This window comes from Beta vulgaris, chromosome 8, assembly GCF_026745355.1.
Source record: "Beta vulgaris subsp. vulgaris cultivar EL10 chromosome 8, EL10.2, whole genome shotgun sequence".
In the NCBI taxonomy this organism is placed as follows: Eukaryota; Viridiplantae; Streptophyta; class Magnoliopsida; order Caryophyllales; family Amaranthaceae; genus Beta; species Beta vulgaris.
In genome coordinates, this window is record NC_079209.1 from 28,237,806 (window position 1) to 28,261,342 (window position 23,537).

The 23,537-nt window shown below is 37.4% G+C and overlaps 1 protein-coding gene and 1 non-coding gene across 2 annotated transcripts; one reads left to right on the plus strand and one right to left on the minus strand.

Annotated features, from left to right (window-relative positions):
- Nucleotides 1–21,411: 21,411 nt before the first annotated feature.
- On the minus strand, nt 21,412–21,518 carry LOC125492975 (small nucleolar RNA R71). Its single transcript, XR_007269360.2, has one exon. It is a non-coding gene; the product is annotated as a small nucleolar RNA R71 (small nucleolar RNA).
- Nucleotides 21,519–21,645: 127 nt separating this feature from the next.
- LOC130589875 (uncharacterized) lies at nt 21,646–23,221 on the plus strand. The gene is made up of 3 exons (XM_057391499.1): nt 21,646–21,761; nt 22,356–22,704; nt 22,799–23,221. The coding sequence occupies exons 1-3, from the start codon at nt 21,646–21,648 to the stop codon at nt 23,219–23,221; spliced, it is 888 nt and encodes a 295-aa protein (XP_057247482.1).
- The last annotated feature ends 316 nt before the right edge of the window (nt 23,222–23,537 follow it).

Genomic DNA, 23,537 nt, shown 5'->3' on the forward strand with positions numbered 1-23,537 from the left:
AAGACTCCATAGGAACAAGTGTTGATCAAACAAAATATAGAGGAATGATTGGTTCACTTTTGTATCTAACTGCTAGTCGTCCAGACATAGCTTTCAGTGTTGGTTTGTGTGCTAGATTTCAAGCAAATCCAAAAGAGTCTCACCTACTGCTGAAGAGAATTCTTAGATATCTTAAAGGAACAGATGATCTTGGACTCTACTATCCAAGAAGTGATACATTGAGCTAAAAGGATATGCAGATGCAGATTATGCTGGAGATCTTGTAAATAGGAAAAGCACCTCAGGTATGGCACAATTCCTTAGTCATAGTTTAGTTTCTTGGAGTACCAAGAAACAAAACACAGTTGCTTTATCCACTGCTGAAGCAGAATTATGCAGCTGCGTGCATGTTGCTCCAAATGCTTTGGATAAAACAACAACTTAGTGACTATGGAATAAACTTTGATTGTGTTCCTATTTATTGTGATAATACTAGTGCTATTAGTATTTCTAAAGATCCAGTGCATCATTGCAAAGTTAAACATATACATATCAGACATCACTTTTAAAGAAAAATGTTGAAAAAGGTTTGATTAAACTTGAGTTTTGTCAAACTGAGAATCAGATTGCTGATATACTAACTAAGCCTTTACAAAGAGATAGATATGAAAAATTAAGGCTTGAGTTAGGTTAATAAAATTAAGTGATTGTTCCTATTCATTCCCCCATGTCTGAATCAATTTGAGTGACTTTGTGTGTAAAATAATTGTGTTTAATTACCTAAGACCATTGCAAATGAATGTTAAAAACATAAACATGAATTCAAAGGAATAAACAACTCACAAATGTCACATAATACTCCCCTTATGTCCTAAGGTAAAGAAACATGCATGATATGAAGAACGTTGATATGTAGCATTAGTTGTTCCTATAGCACAAGTTTCTTAGTTTTTCTTTTCTTCTAAAAATTAAAAATCATAAAAATTCTAAAAATCTGAAAAATCCCAAAAATATAGGAATCAGATTTAATTAAATCTTGATTCTCATTTATCTTCTTTTCGTTTTTTTTCTTTTTATTGTTTTTATTTATTTTTTTCCGCGTGTACAACAACATTGTTACATGCATCCCCTTCCTTCTTTAATTCATCTTTCTAGAAACCGTGTTCCTTAGACTCTATATCTTCGCCATTAACGAAACTCCTCACACCTCTTCACAAACCATAAAACCCCAATCCTACTTCACATTATGGCAAAAATCTCACGAAATTCACCTTTTCCAATCTCAAAAACTCCCAACTCCTCTAAAATGGAAAACAACCCTTCTCCTATCAAAACCCTTGAAACCGAACAAAATCAAGAAACACAAATTGATGAGAAAAAATTAGAATCTCCAAGAAGGATTATTAGAAGATCGAAGGAAATTAATCGGGGAGGATGATGAAGAGGAGTCCCCGGAACAAACTCAGGGGGAAGAAGAAAAAACTCAGGGGGAAGAAGAAAAAACTCAGGGGGAAGAAGAAATCACCCCCGTTCCTTCCAAAGGAACTGCTACTTCTTCTTCAAAGAAACGGGATGAAAGAAGTGAATCACGGTATGTGTTAGGTTTTTGTGTAGATCTAGAATGGACAAATAATGTAAAATTTAATGAATTAACAGACATTCTAAAGGAACAGGGTATGGAATACCTCTTTGAATATGCTTTTAACAATGCTCTTGTTCCTTTAGCAACGGATGAATTCTGTGCGAATTTTTCCAACACCGATGGTGTTTGCACAACTGAAGTAAGGGGGAAGAAAATCAAATTTAATCAAGAAACTTTGGGCAAGATTTGGGAAGTTCCTTGCAAAGGAACAATTTTGTATTTTAAAAGGAAAGGAACTGTTTCTTTCCCTAATTTTCCTCAGGACAAAATTGTTGAACTAGTTGGAGGAACTGCTGGTCAGAACAAATTAAACCATAACCTACTCTCTCCTCTCCACAAAGTACTGTTCAATTTAGTATGGAGAGCACTTATTCCTCGCACTGAAAAGAGGAACGAAGTGGGTCTCTTAGACATGTGCTATATGTTCTGTTTAGATCACCACATACAAATCAACTTTCCCTCTTTGTTTATACAACATCTCACCCACTGTATAGAAAACAATTGTGTTGTTGGATATGGCGATTTGATTACATCCCTTCTTCATCACTTTAGAGCAACATTACTCACAATTTTGAGCTAGAAGGGCTGCGCTTTTTCCTAACTAGCGCAGCCCTTCCTACCAAAAAAAAATAAAAAAAAAATTTTTTTTTTGACATTTTTTTACTCATAATCTCACATTTTCTGAAATTAAACAGAAGAGAAGAGAAACGAAACGAAAATACTAAACCCAAAAAAAAAAAAAAGAATGAAACGAAAATGAAAAAAAGGAACAAAAACTAATATACAAAGAGAAGTATACAAGAAGTATACAAGAACATTAATCAAACACAAAGATGAAAATACAAGAAATTATATACAAAGAGAAGTATACAAGAACATTAATCAAAATAAACAAAGAGAAGTATACAAGAACATTAATCAAAACAAAGAGAAGTATACAAGAACATTAATCAAAACAAAGAGAAGTATACAAGAACATTAATCAAAATATATAAACAAGAGAAGTATACAAGAACATTAATCAAAATATATAAACAAAGAGAAGTATACAAGAACATTATAGATCTGAAAATACAAGAAATACCTCCAAACATTAACCTAATAATGTTTAAATACATAAAACAAAACCCTAATACATATAATTTAAGGGAAAAAAAATTCGGAAAAACTTAAAATGCCTATTTGGAGGCTTAAAATACCTCCAAACATTGACTCGTTGGCTCGTTCCGCTTCCGAAAAGGTATCACAATAGGCAATCGGACTCCATCGGCATGATTCGTGCAAATCATTTCAGCATTTTTGTCGCAACATTTCTGGGAGTTTTTGAGAGGATTAGAGAGAGAGAAGGAGGAGAGGGAGGAGGGATGTGAGAGAAGGAGGAAAAGGAATAATGAGGGACGTGAGAGAGGAGAGAGAATGAGGGATAATATATCTGAATCCCCGCTCAATATTTCAAAGCCCGCGGTATCGAAATTCAAAATTTTTCAGGAAGGGTTGCGCTAGTTTTAAAAAAGCGCAGCCCTACCTTGAGAAGGGCTGCGCCTTTTAAAAAGCGCAGCCCTTCACCATGGGAAGGGCTGCGCTTTTTTAAAAAGCGCATCCCTTCTCAAGGTGAAGGGCTGCGCTTTTTTAAAAGGCGCAGCCCTTCCAATTGAAGGGCTGCGCTTTTTTGAAAAAGCGCAACCCTTCTTATTTGTAGGGCTGCGCTTTTCCAAAAAGGCGCAGCCCTTCAACCATATGGCTGCGCTTTTATCAAAACCGCAACCCTTCTTGCGCAGCCCTTCTGTTTTTTACCCCTAGTGTTCACTCACCCCATCTCTTTTTTTTTTTTTCTAATCACCTTCATTCATCCCACAATCTTTTTCCCAATTGTGGTTAAGGCCCATTTTTTCTCAATCACCTCCATGATCTTATTTTCCAATTGTGGTTAATGATGCTCTTAAGGTGAAACTCACTGGTTGGCCCACTCTAGGCATTAAGCAGGGTAATATCTTGGATGAGAAAACCCTTAGTGGATTGGGTCTCTCTGTCCAAGAGGGAGTACTCACTCAAGGGAGAACAACTCCCAGTTCCTCTAGCAAGAGGAAGCTGCCTAGGGCAGTTGAAGAGGAACTGTAAGATGTGATTCTGGAGGAACAAATTCCTACACCAAAGGAACCTAAACCTAAGAGGCGCAAACGCGTTGCCAATAAGCCTACCCCTCCAGTTCCAAAGAGAGTAAGGCAGAATACTAGATTGAAAAATACTCTTTCTGCCTCTGTTCCTTCCAACAAGGACTCACCTTTAGTCCTTTCTGATGTGGAGGAACAGGAACAACACTCTCTCAAGGAACCCACTCCACCATCTTCACCAAAACTCTCTGTTCCTCTCACCCAACTATCCACCATCTCTCCCTCATCCTTCTCTGTTCCTTCCAGTTTTGAACAGATTAAGGATGAGTTGACTGGACCTAACCCATTTTCTACCACCTCTACAGATCTTCCACCACCACCACCTTTTCTTCCTCCCATTTACACCACCGCACCATCTGCTTCTACTCTAGGAACTGATGGGACTACAAATAAGCCTACCCCAGTTCCTCCACCAAAACCTCGTACTGCCTCTGGTTCCAAAGGTGAGGAACAAGTTCCTACGGATGATTGTGGCTGGGTTAACGAAGTTTATCTTCCTGCACAACACATGATGAAATTTTATAATCACCTTCACTGGACCTTGGATGACAAAACTGACAAAATGCTAGGTTTGATGAAAGTTCTAAGTGATACGGTGGTTGAACAACAGAAGAAGATGGAGACAATGGCCCTCGCCCTTGAGAGTTTGAAGAAGAAGGTTGGTGAAAACCATGATGAAGTGATGAAGAAATTGGAGGATGTGGTAGAAGAAGAAGTAGTTGAGGAACACAATTCCCCTCCCCTTTCTTAGTTCTTAGTTCCTATTTCCCTTTTGAGGAACAAGACTGTCATTTTTCTTAGTTTCTTATCTTTTTCTTTCTTTGTTTTTTTTAAGGAACAAGTGCTATGAATCAATGACTTTTGCTATTTTGTCTTTGTTTGTGATTATTTGTGCATAATTTTTCCTTATAGATTGATGTTTGAGCATGCCTACCCTTTGCAATTCTAACTTAGCCATTATTGGTGCTTGCTTATGGTCTTAAGGTTTTACAACCAATCTATAACATCACGAAGAGCCTACTCCTTTTGAAGATGACAAAGGGGGAAAAGGATTTAAGGAACAAACTGTAAATAAGTTAAGTTAAGGTAAAAGAAAAATCAAAAAAATAGGTTAAGGTAAATGAAAAATCAAAAATAGGTTAAGGTAAATGAAAAATCAAAAATCAAACATTAAGTAGGTTACTTAATTGTGTTTCATTTTTCATTTTCTGCTTTATTGTTTTATCTTTTTCATTCACTTATATTATTTGTTATTTCCTTAGTTTGTACCTTTGTTGTCATCATCAAAAAGGGGGAAATTGTTGAACCCTAGTTTTGATGATGAAAAAGAACAAAGATGCAAACTAAGTAGTGAACTAATGAGTTATTTAAGTGTATGATTTTTAAGGTATCATTGAAAGGAACAAGGAGAATACTAAGTCAAGGAAGAAGTCAATAGAGGATTTCAAAGACTAAGTAAAGATGTTTCTAGAAGTTGATACTGGAGCTGCATTGGATCAAGAAGAATAAAAGCTAGGCGTTTTATTTTCTAGTTCCATTGTAAAAGGAACAAGTAATGTTGGTAAGGAACATTGGTAGTCTTATTTGAGAATGAGAGTTTGTTCCTTTCTAAGGAACAAACTAAATGGCACTAATCAAATCTGTTAAAGGAACTTGACAATTAAAGAGGAACTAGACTTAGGCGTGAAGCAGAATAAACGGTTCAATTATGATGTTGAGTAAGTCATGCCTAAATAATAGGTAACCGTTTTTCTCTAAGTAAAAATCAGTTTCAGTAGAAAATCTTTTGAGAAAAAGATAAGAAAATTATTATTCGATTTTTAAAGATTTTATTTAAAGATAATATTTTCTTAAAAGTTTTATTTTCAGTTTTAAATTAAATCTGTTTTAAAGTTGTACTGATTTTCGGATAAAAGCTCAAGCAACTCTTATAATCTAGGAGCAGTAACAACAACATGTCCACGTTCAAAAAGAGATCATGGGATCATGGGGTGTGTTAAGGAACGTGTTCCTTAAGGGAAGGAACAACATGGGATAATGATTTTAAACATGAACACATTTTTATTTCCCACGTTCTACATTATTGTTACTATAAATATTGAAGCCTAAATAAGTTCCAAGGTGTGTCTGACTAAGTAATTAAGTGAGTTTAACTAATTAAGTGTCAGTGCCTTCATTCTCTCATAATAGCCATTTGTTCTTTGCTTACCTATTACTCTAATTCCACTAAGCTTATTTCGATCAATTGTATTTTAGTTTTTGGGGTAAGGGAACTTTGAGTGAAATTCTGTAAGAGAGAAGCTTTGAGTAAAGCTAGTAAGAGTGAGAAAACTTCGAGTGAAGTTGAGAGGAACTGCTATTAAGGGAACAGTGGCTCAGGAACTTGAGTTTAGGAACTCAAGGTGTGGCTCGAGAAAAGAATTAGGTTGTAACAAAGTTGTTTGGCCTAATTAGTGAAAGAGTTGAGTTTAAAATCCCTAGTGGTCGAGGTTGTTTCTTCTTGTTGGGCCCAAGAAGTTTTTCCTCGTAAAAATCCCTTGTGTTCCTCTAGCTTGTTTATTTGTTTAAGTTTAAATTTCCGCAAAAAGTTACGTTTATTTCTACACATACAATTCACCCCCCTCTTGTAGTGTTCCTAGGGAAATAACAATTGGTATCACTGAACCACGTAAAATTCTTGTATTCTTTGTTTGTTCTTCTTTATTGTTTTCTCATCCTTATTATTTCATTGATTTTGTTACGCATTAATCAAAATACAACACCCTGTTTCCTAACAATTCTAATAATCCAATCTTTGGGCCGTCAGCTCAAAATAATCCCACTTTTTGATTATTCTTTATTAATCTCTTTTGACACTATCCACTCATTTTGAACCGTTACAGATTGAAAAGTTGAAACAGGTTGATGACCAGGAGTATAAGTTAATCGCCCACGTGTCTTATTCTAGTTTGTTCTAATTTAATTAATTATTTTAAATTTTAATTAACTTAACTAAAACATACAACTAACACCGTACCACCATGACACTACTGCCAACAACACTACCACTAAGGCTAGGCACCCCCTTTCGGCCCACACCACCACCAACCACCACCATATAGCCGCAACTAAACCCCTCCTCACCGCGTGCGAGACCACAACCTCACCCCTGCAAGCATCACCACTCCTGAAACCACCTTCCCCTATTCGACAACCCCATCGTCTTAAAACTTAAACCATCATCAATCATCACTGTAACACCCCCAAATTACTCACTTTTAAATAAATAACTTAGTAAATAATATTTAAGTAATTTAGTAGTATTACCACCACGTGACTAACAAGCTTTCGGCAACCAACTACTAACTAACCAAAATAGCTTACAGCGGAAAACTTTAACCAAAAATGATAATACATCTTTATTAATAAAAGTAAATATTGTCTCAATACTCAAAATAAATGAAACACTCTGATCTAGGTGAAGATCCCCTTCCTAGTATGCTCCCATGCACATCCAAAATTCACCTGCAAATCTGCATACCAAAAAGGTAAACAGGGCAAAGCCAAATAGGAAAAAGAAAATACGCGTCAGTATAAAACTGAGTACGAAATGTACTGGATAACTAACACATTTGTTAGTTCGTAATAATTTTTCATTTCGAAAACTGCATCACCAATACTTCAAGAATAACTATTTAAGGATAAACTATTTCAAACACTTAATAATAATTCAAGAATAACATTTCAAGAATAAACTCTTTCCAAACACTTGAACAATAATTCAAGAATAACCTTTTAAGAACAAACTCTTTCCAAACAACTTGGATTAAAATAATCCTGAAAATAATTCCTCTTCTTAACTCCCCTTCTATTTTGCTAAGTGTGCACACCCGCCAAGCTAGTCATCCCATCATGGAGCTATATCAATGGGTAACTATAATTGCCAACAAGTGGACTTTGAAGCTCTTGATATTAATCAAGCGGAAATAATAATAATAATATGACTTGTAAGTCATGAATAAACCTTCTTTCCTCATAAACAATTTTTTGAACCTTCAAAGTTCATAAAAACCTATCAACCTTTCCTTGTAAAAGTAATTTAGTTTTCCAAAAAGGATCACAAAACTTCTGTATATAATAATGATTGATAAGATCATTCCTTCTTTTCACTTCCAAGAGTGAATAATAAAATATTATAACCATTTTAAACCAAAATTCTAAACCAACCCAACCAATAAAATCAACAAACAAGTTTGTCATATATAACCACATTTTAAAAGATCTAGCTAGATAACGTACCTTGATATTGCACAAAAAGTATACTAGTATCTCCACTTAGTCTTAATCTTGAACGATCTCCCAACAAACCAATAATAAAAATCTAATAAGTAACTTATCACATGAACTTAATCATGAATGCAAACATGAATAACCTATCATGAGCATTTGTGAGTAAGAAACATGAAAAAATATTTTCTTTTCTTAACTAAAAGAACAATTAGAACTTGAATAAAACATATAAAACTAGAATAGATAAGAAGAGAAAAAAGAACCTTGAAGTATGGATTCTCCAAAGTTTTTGTGTGGAAAAGATGGCTATAGGTGTGAGTTATTTATAGGAGTAGAATAGATACTACTTAATTTTCAAAATTAAAGTGTTTGTAACCTTCACCATAAATTAGGAGATTAAACCAAGATTTGTAACCTTCATCATAAATTTGGAAGTTTTAGGAAAACAAAACTCTCCCATTTACTTCACAATCCCGTCAAAAATATTTAAAACGAGAGAAATTGCTAAAATACCCTTTGCTTAAAATATTTATTTTAGAAAATAAATACTTTAATTACCTAAATAAATACTCAAAAATATGGGGTAATACAGTCTACCCCCCTTAAAAGAAGTTTCGACCTCGAAACTTAAGACAAAAACTCATAATCACTTTCCAAAAACGGATTAAAATTTAAAACTATTGTTTCTAACTCAAATGCTCATGTCTAAAATGCATATAATGACTCAAGAATATGCTAAAATGCAATAACTATAGTAAAAGCGCAAAACTCTATCGCATTCTACCCCCTTAAAAGGAGTTACGACCCCGTGATATTTGTTGCGCATATCCACTTCCGTTTCCCATGTTGCTTCCTCAGTCTGATGGTTTGATCGTAATACTTTGACTAACCTTACATCCTTTCTAACTTTACTATCAAGGATTCTTACAGGTTTTTCCTCGTAAGTCAAACTATCATCTAATTCAATGGTCTCAGGTTGCAGCACATGAGACACATCCGGAATATACTTCCTTAACTAAGATATGTGGAAAACATCATGGACTCGACTTAAATCATTTGGCAAATTCAACTTATATGCCACTTTCCTGATCTTCTTTAAAACCTCATATGGCCCGATATACTTTAGGCTTAACTTTCCCTTCTTCCCAAATCGCATCACCCCTTTCATTTGAGATATTTTCAATAATACCTTCTCCCCAACCTGAAACTCTTCATCCCTTCGCTTCAAATCAGCATAATCTTCTGCCGATCTTGAGCTGCTTTGATCTTTTCTTGAATCACTTTCACCTGCTTCACTGTCTCTTCGAGGAACTCGGGTCCAAGCACCACAGTTTCACTAATATCACTCCAGCAGACTGGACTTCTACACTTCCGACCATACAAAGCCTCAAACGAAACCAATATGCATGACTGTTGTTGTACGAAAATTCTATTAAATCCAAGAAATCCTCCCACGAACCCTGATACTCCATAACACAAGATCGCAACATATCTTCTAAAGTCTCAATTGTTCGTTCTATTTTCCCAACTGTAGCCGGGTGAAAAGTTATACTCATTAACAAATTAATACCCAAAGCCTTCTACAAACTCTGCCAAAAGTTGGACAAGAATCATGAATCACGATCAGAAACAATGTCCTTAGGCACACCATGATATTTCACCACCCACTTCACATATGCTTTAGCCAATTGATCCATCGACCAAGTATTCTTCATAGGTATGAAAGTTGCAGATTTAGTTAAACGATTTATGCTCAAACTTGACCTTTTGGCATGTGAGACACTTAGCCACAAACTCTGCTACCTCTCGCTTCATGTTTAGCCACCAGAACATTTTCTTCATGTCCTTATACAACTTATCACCATCTGAGTGTACTGAATAAGGTGAGCTGTGAGCTTCTTCCAATAATTTTCGCTTCAACTCTTCTCTATTACTTGGTATACACCACCTCCTTGAACCGAATACTTCCATCATCGATTATCTGGAAACCCGACACCTGACCATCCTATCCTTTGAATATATCAAAAGATCATCTATAAACACAACCACATATTTATCCAAGTATGGCCTGAAAACCCTATGCATCAAATCCATGAACACTGCAGGTGCGTTGGTCGGACCAAACGGCATCACTGTGAACTCATAGTGACCACACCGCGTCCTTAACGCAGTCTTAGGAATATCACCCTCAGCAATCCTCAATTAGTGATAACCTGACCTCAAATCTATCTTGGAGAAAATTCCCGCTCCTTTTAACTAATCAAATAAATCATCAATTCTCGGAAGCGGATACTTATTCTTGATCGTCACATTGTTCAACTCCCGATAATCAATGCACAACCTCAAACTATCATCCTTCTTTTTCACGAACAGTACTGGTGCACCCCAAGGAGATGAACTAGGTCTTATATACCCTATTTCCAATAACTCCTCCAGCTGAACTTTTAACTTTTTTATCTCAGCTGGAGCCATTCTATATGGAGCCTTTGGAATAGGTCCCGGTTCCTGGCATCAAGTCTATGGTGAACTCAAGATCCTTAACCGGTGGCACACCCGGTATCTCTTCAGGAAACACATCTAGAAACTCAGATACAACTGGGATCTCCCTATTCTCATCTTCCTTTTCAATCCTCTGAACTCCACATAAGAATAATGGACACCCCTTCTTCACATAAGATTTAATTCTCATCGCAGACACTATCTTCATTCCCTTGTCCTTCCCAAGCTTCCTATAAGTCACCCTTTCTTTCTTAGGACCGACTAAGGACACCTTCTGGGCCTCACAATCAATTTGAGTCTTGAATCTTCCCAACCAATTGATCTCCAAAACTACATCGAGGTCTGACAAATCAAACTCAACTAAGTCGGATGGAAAGTTCACCCCAACTATCACTAAAGGTACTTGACTATGCAACCTAGTACAATTAAACATTTCCCCTGATGGCAATGCAATTTCTAATGAAATAAACACTGGACTGCTTAACTGGAGCGGTAGAAATAAATAAATGAGATGCTCCTGAATCAAATAACACTTTGATAGACAAGGAATTAATGAAAAAGGTTTCAACTACAACCTCAGAAACATTATGAGCCTCACGGCGGTTCATGACGAAAACTTTGCCTTTAGATTGATTCCCCATCCCTGGTCTAATACCAGCATTGGAAGAAGCTAACTTCTGTTGATCATTCTAAGGTGCCTTACTACTCGTGTCAGGTTTGACTGCAGGTTCTCTACCAGCTTTTCTAAAGCACTCATATCCACGGTGCCCCAATTTCTGACAATAATGGCATGTCACCAAGTTGCCTTGACAATCTTTTCCAGTGTGGTTCTTATCACACCTTTTGCAAAATAAGGTTCTCTCAGCTTTCTTCCCATTCTCTTGGTTCCCGTTAGGCTTCTAACTAGGGTACCTATTGTCTTTCTCAGTTTGGTTAAATCCACCATTGGTCTTAGGCTTCTTATCTCCAATTTATTGGTTCCCATTGTTGTTATACTTTCTCTTTTCCCTAGAGTAAGTCCCTTCAATCTCTCTTCCTTTAATCCCATATAAGTGAGCAACTCTACCATAAATTTCATCAAGAGTCTCAAAAGTTACTCCTCCCAGCTTCCTTTGGAGAGTTAAGGTTAACCCTTGCTCAAACCTTTGGGCCTTTAAAGTATCATATGGTACTATATTAGGTGCGAACCTCATCAACTCAAAACATTTGCTATAATACTCATTAACAGACATAATCCCCATCCTCAGATTGGTGAACTCCATACCTTTTTGCTTCCTTAAGTACGCGGGATAAAACTTAGTCCTCAGGGCTTCTTTAAACTCATCCCACCCAAAGTTCGGATCCTTTAACATATCATCTTTTCGTTGTTTCCACCACATGTCTGCCTCATCTCTCAAATAATAAACAACATTATTAACTCTAAGGTTTTCAGGGCACACTATGGCATTAAAAAGCTTATCGAATTCTAGGATCCAGTTTTCTAAGCTAGCTGGGTCCTCTTTCCCATGGTAAGTCGGAGGTTTGACAGCTGCTACCCTCTTAAAGACCTCACTAAAACTATCAGTCTCACTCTACTTGGTTTCTTGATTAGCTATCACTTGAGTGATGTTTTCAGTGATCTTTACTAGCCTTCTAACCATAGAACTCATACTCCTTCTCCTTCTTTCTGCCATTCTGCTAGGAGTCAAAGTGTTTGAGTAAATATACATGTATAAACATTCAGAGAATAACTGTATATCTACCAAACAATTCAATAAATAACTATGCCAGTATAACTAGTTTAAAATATAGCAAACACATATTTCGTACATCAAATATGAGGCCTTATTTATAACAACTACTAGATCAATTGAGTGTATCAAAATATTCTTCAGACAACTAGGTCGTTTCTTGGCCAAAATAAAACTATATATTCCTTTGGTTACTGGAGACTTCAAACGCTGGGTAGCCCACCTCAATAACATTCTCCATCTCCTCAATAGCCATATAATCATATTGGCCTGGGTATTCTCGAGGGGTATATTCTAGGCTATCAGGCTCTGGTCAACCTTCATATCCCATGCTATCAACTGAAGAAATTGTGGATACTGGGCTAGGTAGGTCAATATCAATGGCATCCCCACCCCTTTGGGCTCCATCTATTTTTAGATACATTAACTCGGTGCCAAAATGAAGAATAGTGGCTAACTAAACTCCCTGGAACTCATGATTATCTCTAATTCACTCCCCAATTGGTAAGACTACATTAGCGTACTTATCATGGAGGATTTGGTATTTGGGTGTATGAGGAAGGTGAATTAAGGCTAACAGAATTTGGTAGTGTTCCTCACTGACCCATGACTCCCAGTCAAATCATTAATACCACTGGCCTCAACAATATCATCTATAAAATCAGGGACCGTTTTTCTTTCCAAAAGAAGTTTTTCAGAGTAATACATGTCCCTCATATGGTTAATCATCTGTTAACAAAATTACTCAATTAAAAGAGATATAATACACATAATACTACTATTTGCTGGCCAATGTAGCATGACCTCCTTGCTTATCCCATACATAGGGAATAACATAAACTTTTTCCTCTACTTCCAACAACAATCATATAAAAGTAAAAAGAATTGAGATATTACAAAAATATCATAAGAGTAATACTAATATATGATAACTAAATATAGTTCAAGATTTGTACTAGATGCACCACTTTGGCTTAAAATATTTATTTAAAAAAAAATCATAAAAAAAATTTAAGTGTACTTGATTTCAAGATATAGAATAGCCAAGGTGATTATAGCTCCTAGGTAAGGAAGTTACCCACAGCGTCGGGGAGAGCCATCCTGATCTGAGACAGAGCTTGTCGATCACCCCAACATATCTACACCCTTCATCTTTCCAAATAAAATTAAAAATATATATATATATATATATATATATATAATATATATATATATATTATATATATATATATATATATATATATATATATACCTTTTTGTGGCACTAGAAAGATGCATTAAAAGAAATCGTCAAAAAGAAAATAATTAAACTTAACAAAAATAATTTAGAATGCAAAGGCGAAACTCTATATGCCCATCTTATGTCTACCCATCAATTTTAATGTTCAACTTTGATCTTTTCAAGACCTTCACTGATACCACTTTGTAACACCCCCAAATTACTCACTTTTAAATAAATAATTTCGTAAATAATATTTGAGTAATTTAGGAGTATTACCGCCACGTGACTAACACGCTTTCGGCAACCAACTACTAACTAACCAAAATAACTTACAGCGGAAGAGTTTAACCAAAAATGACAATACATCTTTATTAATAAAAGTAAATATTGTCTCAATACTCAAAATAAATGAAACACTCTAATCTAGGTGAAGATCCCCTTCCTAGTATGCTCCCATGCACATCCAAAATTCACCTGCAAATCTGCATACCAAAAAGGTAAACAGGGCATTTATTCATTACTAGAACAAAAAAAAAAGATGTTAGAGAGAGAAAATGCTCCCGAGCCTTCGAACCCTAGAAAAAAGCCCCAATTCAATTTCCCCAAATCCTCCTCTTGAGTCTTCTCGTATCCTCAACTCTGTAATCATTATCTCTGTTGCCTTATTGCAGTGGAAGATTAATCGTCTTGTGGATTGGTTGCGTTTAATTGTAACTCAAATCCACCCTAGTTTTGGCTATAATCAATTTTCCCCAAATCAATTTCGTAGCTTCCGGCAGAGTAAATCATTATCTCGTGGTTTGTAGAGCAATTATGACTTTGGGTGGAGTGCTAAGCTCATTAATCTTTTTTAAGTCATCCCCCAGAAGACTTTTAATTGGATTAGGGGGTTTTATTTCCCCGAAATTTAAGTATAAATTTTTTTGGGGTTCTAGGGTTCCGTGGTTCAGTGCATTAAATGCTTGTGTGAGGTCTTTTCTCGTTTCTGATAAGGTATGCTGTAGTGGTGTTCAATTCTCTTTTATTGGTTCACTTTTGGAGTTTAAAGGACATCTCTCTGCTGTCCTAGTGTTGCAGAGGAATTTTAAAAATTTCTTGAAGAGTTCCATTGCATTTATTGTGATGGAATTTATCATCTTGCAAGCTGGTATCCAAGTCTCGCTCTTTTCTTCTTGGCAGGTAACTATTTTGGCCTATAAAAGGCAAGTCTTAGTAGGTTTATTCCTCATTCTCTTCTCCTTTAAGCATTTGTCTTCTTTAATACACTCTTTGTCAAGTATTAATTTCTCCTTCAGTTCGTTTTCATTTATTATGGCAACTCCTCCTTCGTTTAAAGATGTAGTTCTTGGTAACCCTAATTCCACTTCTTCTATTAGTTCAGATGCTAATAATCCTGAAGTCAACCCCCTCCTAAGTCTACTAGTCATGAGGCTAGTAGTCAGGACCCCCCTCCCCCTCCTTCCTTTCCTGCAGCAATTGTATTAGATGATCTCCCTCAGGTAAAAATGGATATTGAAGAGTTATCTAAGTCCTGCTTATTTGCTAAAATGTTGTCTGCCCCTTTAGATGTGCGAACTACTAGAGCTCGTATAAAGACTGACTGGAAGTTTATTAAGGGGGAAGTTGAGTATCTGGAGATGGGTAACAATTGGTTACTTCTGAAATTTTCTAATCCTAGTGATGTCTCGTTGGTGTGGAGTGAGAGGCCCTGGCATGTTCAGGATGATCTTCTCATTCTCCAGCCCTAGAAGCCCTTTTTGACCCCTATTTGGAGGAGATTAAGTGGGTGGATTTGTGGGTGAGGGTTCCACGTCTACCCACTGAACTCCTAAAATTCGAATCTATTGCTAATCTTTTAGCAGCTAATGATATTGGGGCTTTGATCAAACTTGATCAAAGCTCACCGTTGAGGAATAAAATAAGATTTGCTCGTGCATGTGTAAGGGTGAATATCCAAGGTCCTTTGCTGGAGTTTGCTGAGGTATGCAGGGTTAGTGATTTGGTGCATGGATATGTAACCTGGTATGAAGATTTCTCTTCTAGTTGTTCTTTTAGTGGTGAATGTTCTCATGAAATTGATGTGTGTCCTTTACTGGCTGCTCCTAAAAAAGAAATTCTGGTTTAACTTCTTAAAAACCATAAACAAAAATATCTCTTTTTATCAATGGCTAAAGCCACTGGTCAAGCAAAACATGAGACCACTGCTGAGCAAGCAAAAGTGGTCCATGTGCAATCCAAACACTTTAAAAGGAATGTTGCAAGCTCAATGCCCTCTTCTATTGCTCCTGTTTCTGATATGAATTTTGCTGGTATCCTCCCCACCCCAAGATCCTCTAGTATTGTTATTAAGGATGTTGTGCATGTTAAGAAGGTCAATGATGGTAAGAACCTCCCCCCTCTTCATGTCTATGGGAGGGAAAAGGTAAGTTGATTGTGGCTAACCCAGTGCTCTCCGACGAGTCCTCTGATGATGCAGCAACAATACTAGAGCCTCTAGTCCCTCTCCACCTTCCTAGATCAGTTGGGTTGGAGTTGGAATATGCTGGTGAGAGCTTGTCCCCCCCTGTGCTCTCCTCCTCCCCTCAGAGTGTTCTGCCCATCTCAGTTGGTAAGTGACTATCAACTGCAAGCTCACCAAATCTTTTCTGACCCTGGGTTTGAAGGAGCTGGTTCTGGTAAGAAAGATGATACTACATTCCTGGTTGATCCAGATAACTCTGAAAGCTTTGGTGAGCTTAACTCTCTAGTTGGAAATTCTTTTCATTCTCTTCATTCTGATAGCTCTCTGGTGAAACAAATTGAGCACATGGGGAGGGACCTTACTTTCCCAGTCATTCTCTCCTCCCAATCTGGCTCTGTAAGGAGGAGGGTTGATGACATGGAGAGCGATGATGCATCCTCTACTCTGAAGAGGAAGATAAATTAGCTGGGTAGCCCCTTCTTTTTTGTCCAAGTGATCATGCTTAAATCAGTTTATTATGTCGATTGCTGCATGGAATATTCGTGGTGTTGGTAGGAAAAATGCTATAGCTGAGGTGAAGGACTTTTGCAAATATTGTAATATAAAAATAATGATGTTGTGTGAAGTGAAATCCCAATCCCCTCCTTCTCTCAGTATTGTTCACCAAGCTGGATTTCAGTTTTTTGATTATGTCCCCACTGTTGGTTATTAAGGTGGGATTTGGCTTTTGTGGAAAGCTTGTAATGTCAATCCATTTAGTTTATCTGTGTTATTAAAAGCAAGTCGATTTATTTCTGTAGAAATCTCCTTATTAGACTCTAATTTTAAATTTGTAGCCATTTTTATTTATGCACCTGCTTGAAGTGAATTCAAACCTGAATTCTGAACAGAACTTATAGAATATGTTAGTAGTCTCTCTCAACCCTTCATCATTATGGGGGATTTTAATGAAATAGGCTCACCATCAGATAAAGAGGGGGGGGGGGGTGTTTTTAACCATTCAAGGTTGAAATACCTTTCGCAATTATCTTCTCAAATCAGTTGTGTTGATGTTCCGTTTGCTGGGACAAGATTTACATGGAGGAAAAAAAGGCAGGCCCTAATAATATTTTAGAAAGATTAGATAGAGTGGTGTCTAGCATTTCATGGATTTCGGAGTTCCCTCAAGCTTTACTTAAGCATCACCCTTTTACATCGTCAGATCATTGTATCATTTCGCTAGAGTATTTATCTGTTAGATCCATTAAAGCTCCTCCATTCCGCTTTGAAAAAATGTGGTGTGCTCGAAAAGATTATGATACTCTAGTTAAAAAAATTTGGTGTACCCGATTTTCCGGCTCTTTCATGTATTGTTTAGTTAAAAAATGTAAACTCCTTACAGAAAAATCTAAAGCATGGAATAAAACGCAGTTTGGAAATATTTTTCGCCAACTTCATCTTGTAGATAAAAAGCTTTCTAATGTACAAAGTGATCTTATGCATAACCAATTGGATACCAGTCTGAATGCCAAGCAAAACCTTCTTCTTCAGAAGCGGGAAAATTTATTATCTTTTGAGCGTGAGTATTGGAAACAAAAAGACAAGACCTTATTTCTTTCTAAAGGAGATGCAAACACGAGTTTTTTCCATGCCCATGCTACTATTCGCCGGAACCGTAATCAAATTAAGGAATTCCTCACGAAAGATAATGTGTTACTCTCGTCGCCTAGTGAGATCTCTAGAATTATTTCTGAGGAATTCCAAGGGCGCTTTGTGTCCAATCCTGACTGCCACTTTGATAGTCAAAATGATTTTTTAAGTATCTCCCCTCTTATTTCTCTGGAAGACAACAACTTCCTGGTGGCCGAGGTCACTGACTTGGAAATTAGAAGTGCAACATTTGATCTAGCTCCAGATAAATCCCCGGGCCCGGATGGTTATCCGCCTTTTTTTTTAAAAAAGTATTGGTCGCTAGTTGGTAATGCTGTTATTAGCACTAGTAGAATAAATGCTATTTGCTGCGGTGATATTGCTGTGGTTTTACCCATACGCAGCAATATATCACCTAAAAAGAAAAGAAAAATATAAAATAACCATATTGCTGTGGTTTCGGCCGAAAACCGCAGCAATATGGTTTCAACGGAAATTTTTTGAAATTGTTTTGACTATTTGACCAAACATATTGCTGCGGTTTCTCGAAAAAACCGCAGCAATATATTAAAATAATATAAAAAAAATTAAACCATGTGAAAAAACATATAATATTAAAATATTAACCTATTGCTGCGGTTTTTTTTAAAAAAACCGCAGCAATATACGGTTTTAAGTATAAAAAAGAAAGAATGGCCCAACTAGGGTTTTGTTCCTCTCTAGAACTCAGAGTTCCATTTAGCCGTTTCACTCTCCTCTCTCTCCTCTTCGGCGTTCCTCATCTCTCTCTCTCCTCTTCGGCGTTCCGGCGTTCCCATTAACTGTTCTCTCCCCTCTCTCTCCTCACTATCCTCTCTCTCTCTCTCCTCTCTCTTCGGCGCATAGTTTCGATCTCTTTCATTAACAGTCCTTCCTGGTTGTCGCTCGCCGTCCTCTATGGCTCGTGGCTCGTGACGCACAAGGCCTCGACTCTCGTCGATGGTGGCTCGTGACGCGCAAGGCCTCGACCCTCGTCGAGGGTGGCTCGTGACGCGCAAGGTCTCGATCCTCGTCGAGGGTGGCTCGTAACGCGCAAGGGCGGTAAAAGCCTTTTTTCACTCCGAAAAAATTCTCAAGGAAATTAACCCTACCTTTCTAGCCCTTATTCCAAAAATTGACAATCCATCGTCTGCCAATCATTTCCGTCCGATTAGTCTTTGTTCTACAATTTATAAAATCATCTCTAAAGTTATCACGAATCGTCTGAAGGTTGTTATGGGTAAACTAATTCACCCATTAAATTGCAAGGTGCTTTTGTCCCTGATCGATTGATTCAGGATAATATTCTCTTAACTCATGAGGTGTTTCATTCCTTTAGGCGAAAGGGGGCGGGGGGATCGGGATGGATTGCAATCAAACTAGATATGGAAAAGGCTTATGATAGACTGGAATGGCCCTTCATTTTAGAGATGTTGGCAAAGCTTGGCTTTTGCCCAAAGATGGATTGGGTGGATTAGAGAATGCATCTCTTCCACGTCTTTCTCTGTTCTTGTTAATGGTGTGCCTGGAGATTCCTTTGGTGCTTCTCGGGGTATCCGTCAAGGTGCCCCTTTATCGCCGTATTTATTCATTCTCAGTGCTGAGCTATTGGCCCGTCAGCTTTCTCTTGCTAGCGTGCAATCGGAAAAGCTTGTGGTAGTTACTGATGTATCGTATTTTTATATAGGTTTTAGTTGCATTTAGGTTGCATTCTAGAAACATTTAGGTGTATTTTAGTTCATAATTGCACGCTTTTACTTAATTTGCGAAATATTACTCCTCTTGTGCGTTTTTGGTACTCCTTGATGAATTTCAGGTATCGAGAACATAATTGGAGCATTATAGGGCAAGCTTGAGTACTTAGGATCAAATGGAAACAAACTACAGTGATAAGGATCATTTTGGATGTATTTGAGTGCAAAGTGGAGCTCAATTGGAGTTGAAATTCATTGATATAATTGCGGAAATTGAGTCATGCTCACTCTTTTATCGATAACTTCTGACTCGATGCTGATATTGTGCTGATTCAAAAGGCATTGGAAAGTAGGCTTGAAGAGCTTTCCAACGATAGGCTGCACGGCCCAAGACGAGTTACATTCTAAGAGATATGGGCCTTGCAAGTTGGCCCAGTTTTGCTGAAATTTCCCGGGCACGCGGACTGCACGATTTCGGACTCTTAATGATTTAATTAGATCTTCCTTATCTTGTAATGAGGGGAGGGCCACGAGTATTAAAAGAAAAGATTGATTTTTGGTTTTGCGGGATTCTTTTAGGGAGAACGTGAGTTTTATTTGGCCTCTTGGCTTCTTCACGTTATCACGCCATTCTCCATTATTTTCCTCAAGTCTTTGTTTTCGACATTCAAGTTTGCAATTTCATCAATTAATTCAAGTATTATTTTCTCTTCTCTATTCTATTTATTATTATTGTTAATCATGCTTTCTTTTAATATTTATTTTGTTTATTCAATCATCATGTGTGAGTAGTTTTCTATTCTAGGGTTAGGTTGAACCCTAATATGAATTGATGCTTGTTTAATTCCCAATTCCCAAACTTTAATTAATTTATGATTCATTTATTTTAGGGTTGGTTTTAATTATCAATTATGACTAGAAATAGTATATTTGAATGTGATTATTTTTGCAACGAAAGTTGAATCTTAATCGAATCTAGAACCCTAATTTAAGATAAAGGAAATCATCACGAAAGTAGTTGATGGAATTTATTAGGATGTTAGGATGCTATGTCTAAAGTCCTTAATTTGCATGACTCCATGAAAATAGGCATGATTGCATTGTTAGGGAAGCTATTGATTGATCGAAAGAAATCCTTAGTATTATTAGGGCGCGTCTATCCTATGAGTTATTTATTAGTTAATTAAGGGAAAAGGGATTGTTTGTGGCATTAATTCGTGTTAGTGGGGATACTTAAACCTAGATGTCTTTAGTCTTTGATTCACTCTTGATAATTTCATTTGCTTTAGTTATTTAGATTAGTTCATCATCACTTATTTGATTACTTGCTTAGTATTAATTAGAGTCAATTTAACTACTTTGAATCAGTTAGTCTCTTGGGATTCGATCCTTACTTGCCCGACTACATTAGTTAGGAGGAATAGTTAGGTTATTTTTGTTAGGTACGCGACAGCCTTTCAAATTTTGGCGCCGTTGCCGGGGACTAACGGTATTTAAATTAGTTATTTTTGATTTTATTTTTGCTAAGTTTTTCTTTTAGTTTGCTGCTTCGGCTATCATTTCTTGTTTATTTGATCTTTTGTTTTTAGTTCTTTCTTTGTTGCATGCAAACTCGACGTAGAGGTCCACAGAATTTGATTCCTCTAGATCTTGAAATCGAAGCCACTGCACGCAAGCAAGGAAGTACAAAGAAAGAATTAAGAATAAGAAAGAACAATGGGTGAAGAAGCAACTAAAACTCTTTGGGAGTATGGTGTACCAGATACTACAACTGGTGCATTATCGAGCATTGTTCGACCAGCCGTCAATGCTGCAAATTTTGAACTTAAGCCTCAATTCATCCAGTTCATCTCCAACGATTCATTTGCAGGGTTACCCAATGAATGCCCTGTGAGTCACATTGCTAGTTTCTTGGAGAAATGCGACACAGTGAAAATCAACAATGTGAGTGAGGATGCTATTCGACTACGCCTTTTTCCTTTCTCTCTTCGAGATAGGGCAAGGAGTGGTTGAGAGATGAAGGTGTCGGAACTTTTGATACATGGGGAAACTTGCCAAAGCATTCTTGGTGAAGTTTTTGGGGCAAGAAAAGACGCGAAGCTGAGGAACGAGTTAGCAACCTTTGAGCAACATGACGACGAATCATTGTATGAAGCATGGAGAAGGTTTCTACGTTTGCAAAGACAATGTCCTCATCACGGGATTCCTGAATGGATGTTGATACAGACTTTCTACAATGGTTTGACACATGAGTTTCGTATCTACATTGATGCTGCTTCAGGGTTCCCTTATGACTAAGAACCAACCGAAGCAAAGGAGTTGATTGAGAAGATGGCGGCCAATGACAACTACCATCCAAATGGTCGCAATCGTGCTAAGAAGGGAGGTAAATATGATGTTGATGCGCTAACCACTTTGACTAATACTGTGCAGGCACTATCTCACAAGTTTGATCGACTCCAAGCTGGTTCATCTATGATGGTCTCATGTCAGATGTTGGGTACAAGGACATGCTGCTATAGAATGTCAAATCAACAATGATAGGATGACAATTGAGCAAGCCAATGCTCTTTATAACTCCAATCCAAAGCAGCCATATGATCCTTATTCTAACACGTACAATGAAGGATGGAAGCATAATCCTGCATTCTCATACAAGAACACTCAAGCACAACTCAATCCACCTCCTCCACCTCGCAACAATTTAATGCACCACCAGGTTTTCAAGCTAGAGCACCATTCAATCATCATGTCAATCAAGGTGTTAATCAGCAACCTCCTCCAATTCAACAGAAGACAACTTGGAGATTATGATGGAGAACCTTTTAGCCCAACAAACTAACTTCATGGCTCAACAAGGTAAGCAAAATGAGAAGACTGATAACGCAATTCAACAAATTCAAGCTCAGAAAAGCTCTTGGAAAGTCAAATAAGCCAACTTGCACATCAGGTGGGCCAATTATCAAAAGCTCCTGGTCATTTTCCAGGTAATAGTGAACAACCACTAAGGCTCATATCAATGCTGTGATTTTGAGGAACAGAAAAGAGCTACAAGATCATCCTTTGAAGGAGCCATCAAAAAGAACCGTGAAAGAGACGGTCCAAACTGAGAAAGTGGTAGAGAATGAGATTGTCGAAGAAGAGAAGAAGGAACCTACTCCTACCCCTATTCGGCCTTACACGCCACCAGTTCCATTCCCACAAAGGTTGGCCCGTGCAAAATTAGAGAAGAAATATGGGAAGTTCCTTGATATACTGAAGAAGCTGCACATAAACATACCATTCTTGGAGGCTATCTCTGAGATGCCATCTTATGCAAAATTTCTAAAGACATACTCTCAAACAAGCGGAAGATCGAGGAAAATGCAACTGTTTCACTTACAGCAGAATGTATGCTATTTTGCATAATAAGCTTCCCAAGAAGCTAGGGGATCCGGGTAGCTACTATATTCCTGTGAAGCTTGGAGATATTGAAATAAAAAAGGCACTTTGTGATCTTGGGGCAAGTGTTAGTCTAATGCCTTTGTCAATCTGCAAGAAGCTTCAATGGGTGAACCAAAACCACACGTATTTCCTACAATTAGCAGATAGAACTGTAAAGTATCCACTTGGTATCCTTGAAGATGTTCCCCTCCGTGTTGGGAAGTTTTTCATTCCATGTGACTTTGTAGTAATGGAGATGGAGGAAGATGCGCAGGTCCCTATCATTCTTGGGAGACCTTTCCTGGCCACTGCTGGAGCCATCATTGACATGAAGAATGGAAAGATTACCTTTGAAGTGGGTACTGAGAAGATGGAGTACAATCTCACAAACTCCATGGAAGCTCCTTCTATGGGAGAGACTATCTATAGAGTGGATGCTCTAGATGAGGCGATAGAGGTAAAAGCTGCTAGTCTACACTTATGATTCACTGCAAACCGTCCTCATGGGAAGTGCTGATGAAGAGGATTGGGAAACTAGGGAGTACAAGAGGCTCTTAGAGGAACCACATTCATTACCTAGTGTTGAGCCTATCAAGGAGGTGTTGACACACGAAGAATCTAAGGAGAGTACTATGCTTCCTAAGGTAGAGTTAAAAGCTTATGAAAACTCAAGGTTGTACAAAGAACGAAGGAAAAGGTGGCCTCACAAGCATATCATGCGGCGAGGATTTCATGAAGGAGAGTTAGTTTTTCCATTCAACTCTCGATTGAAGCTATCTCCTGGTAAGCTTCGCTCAAGG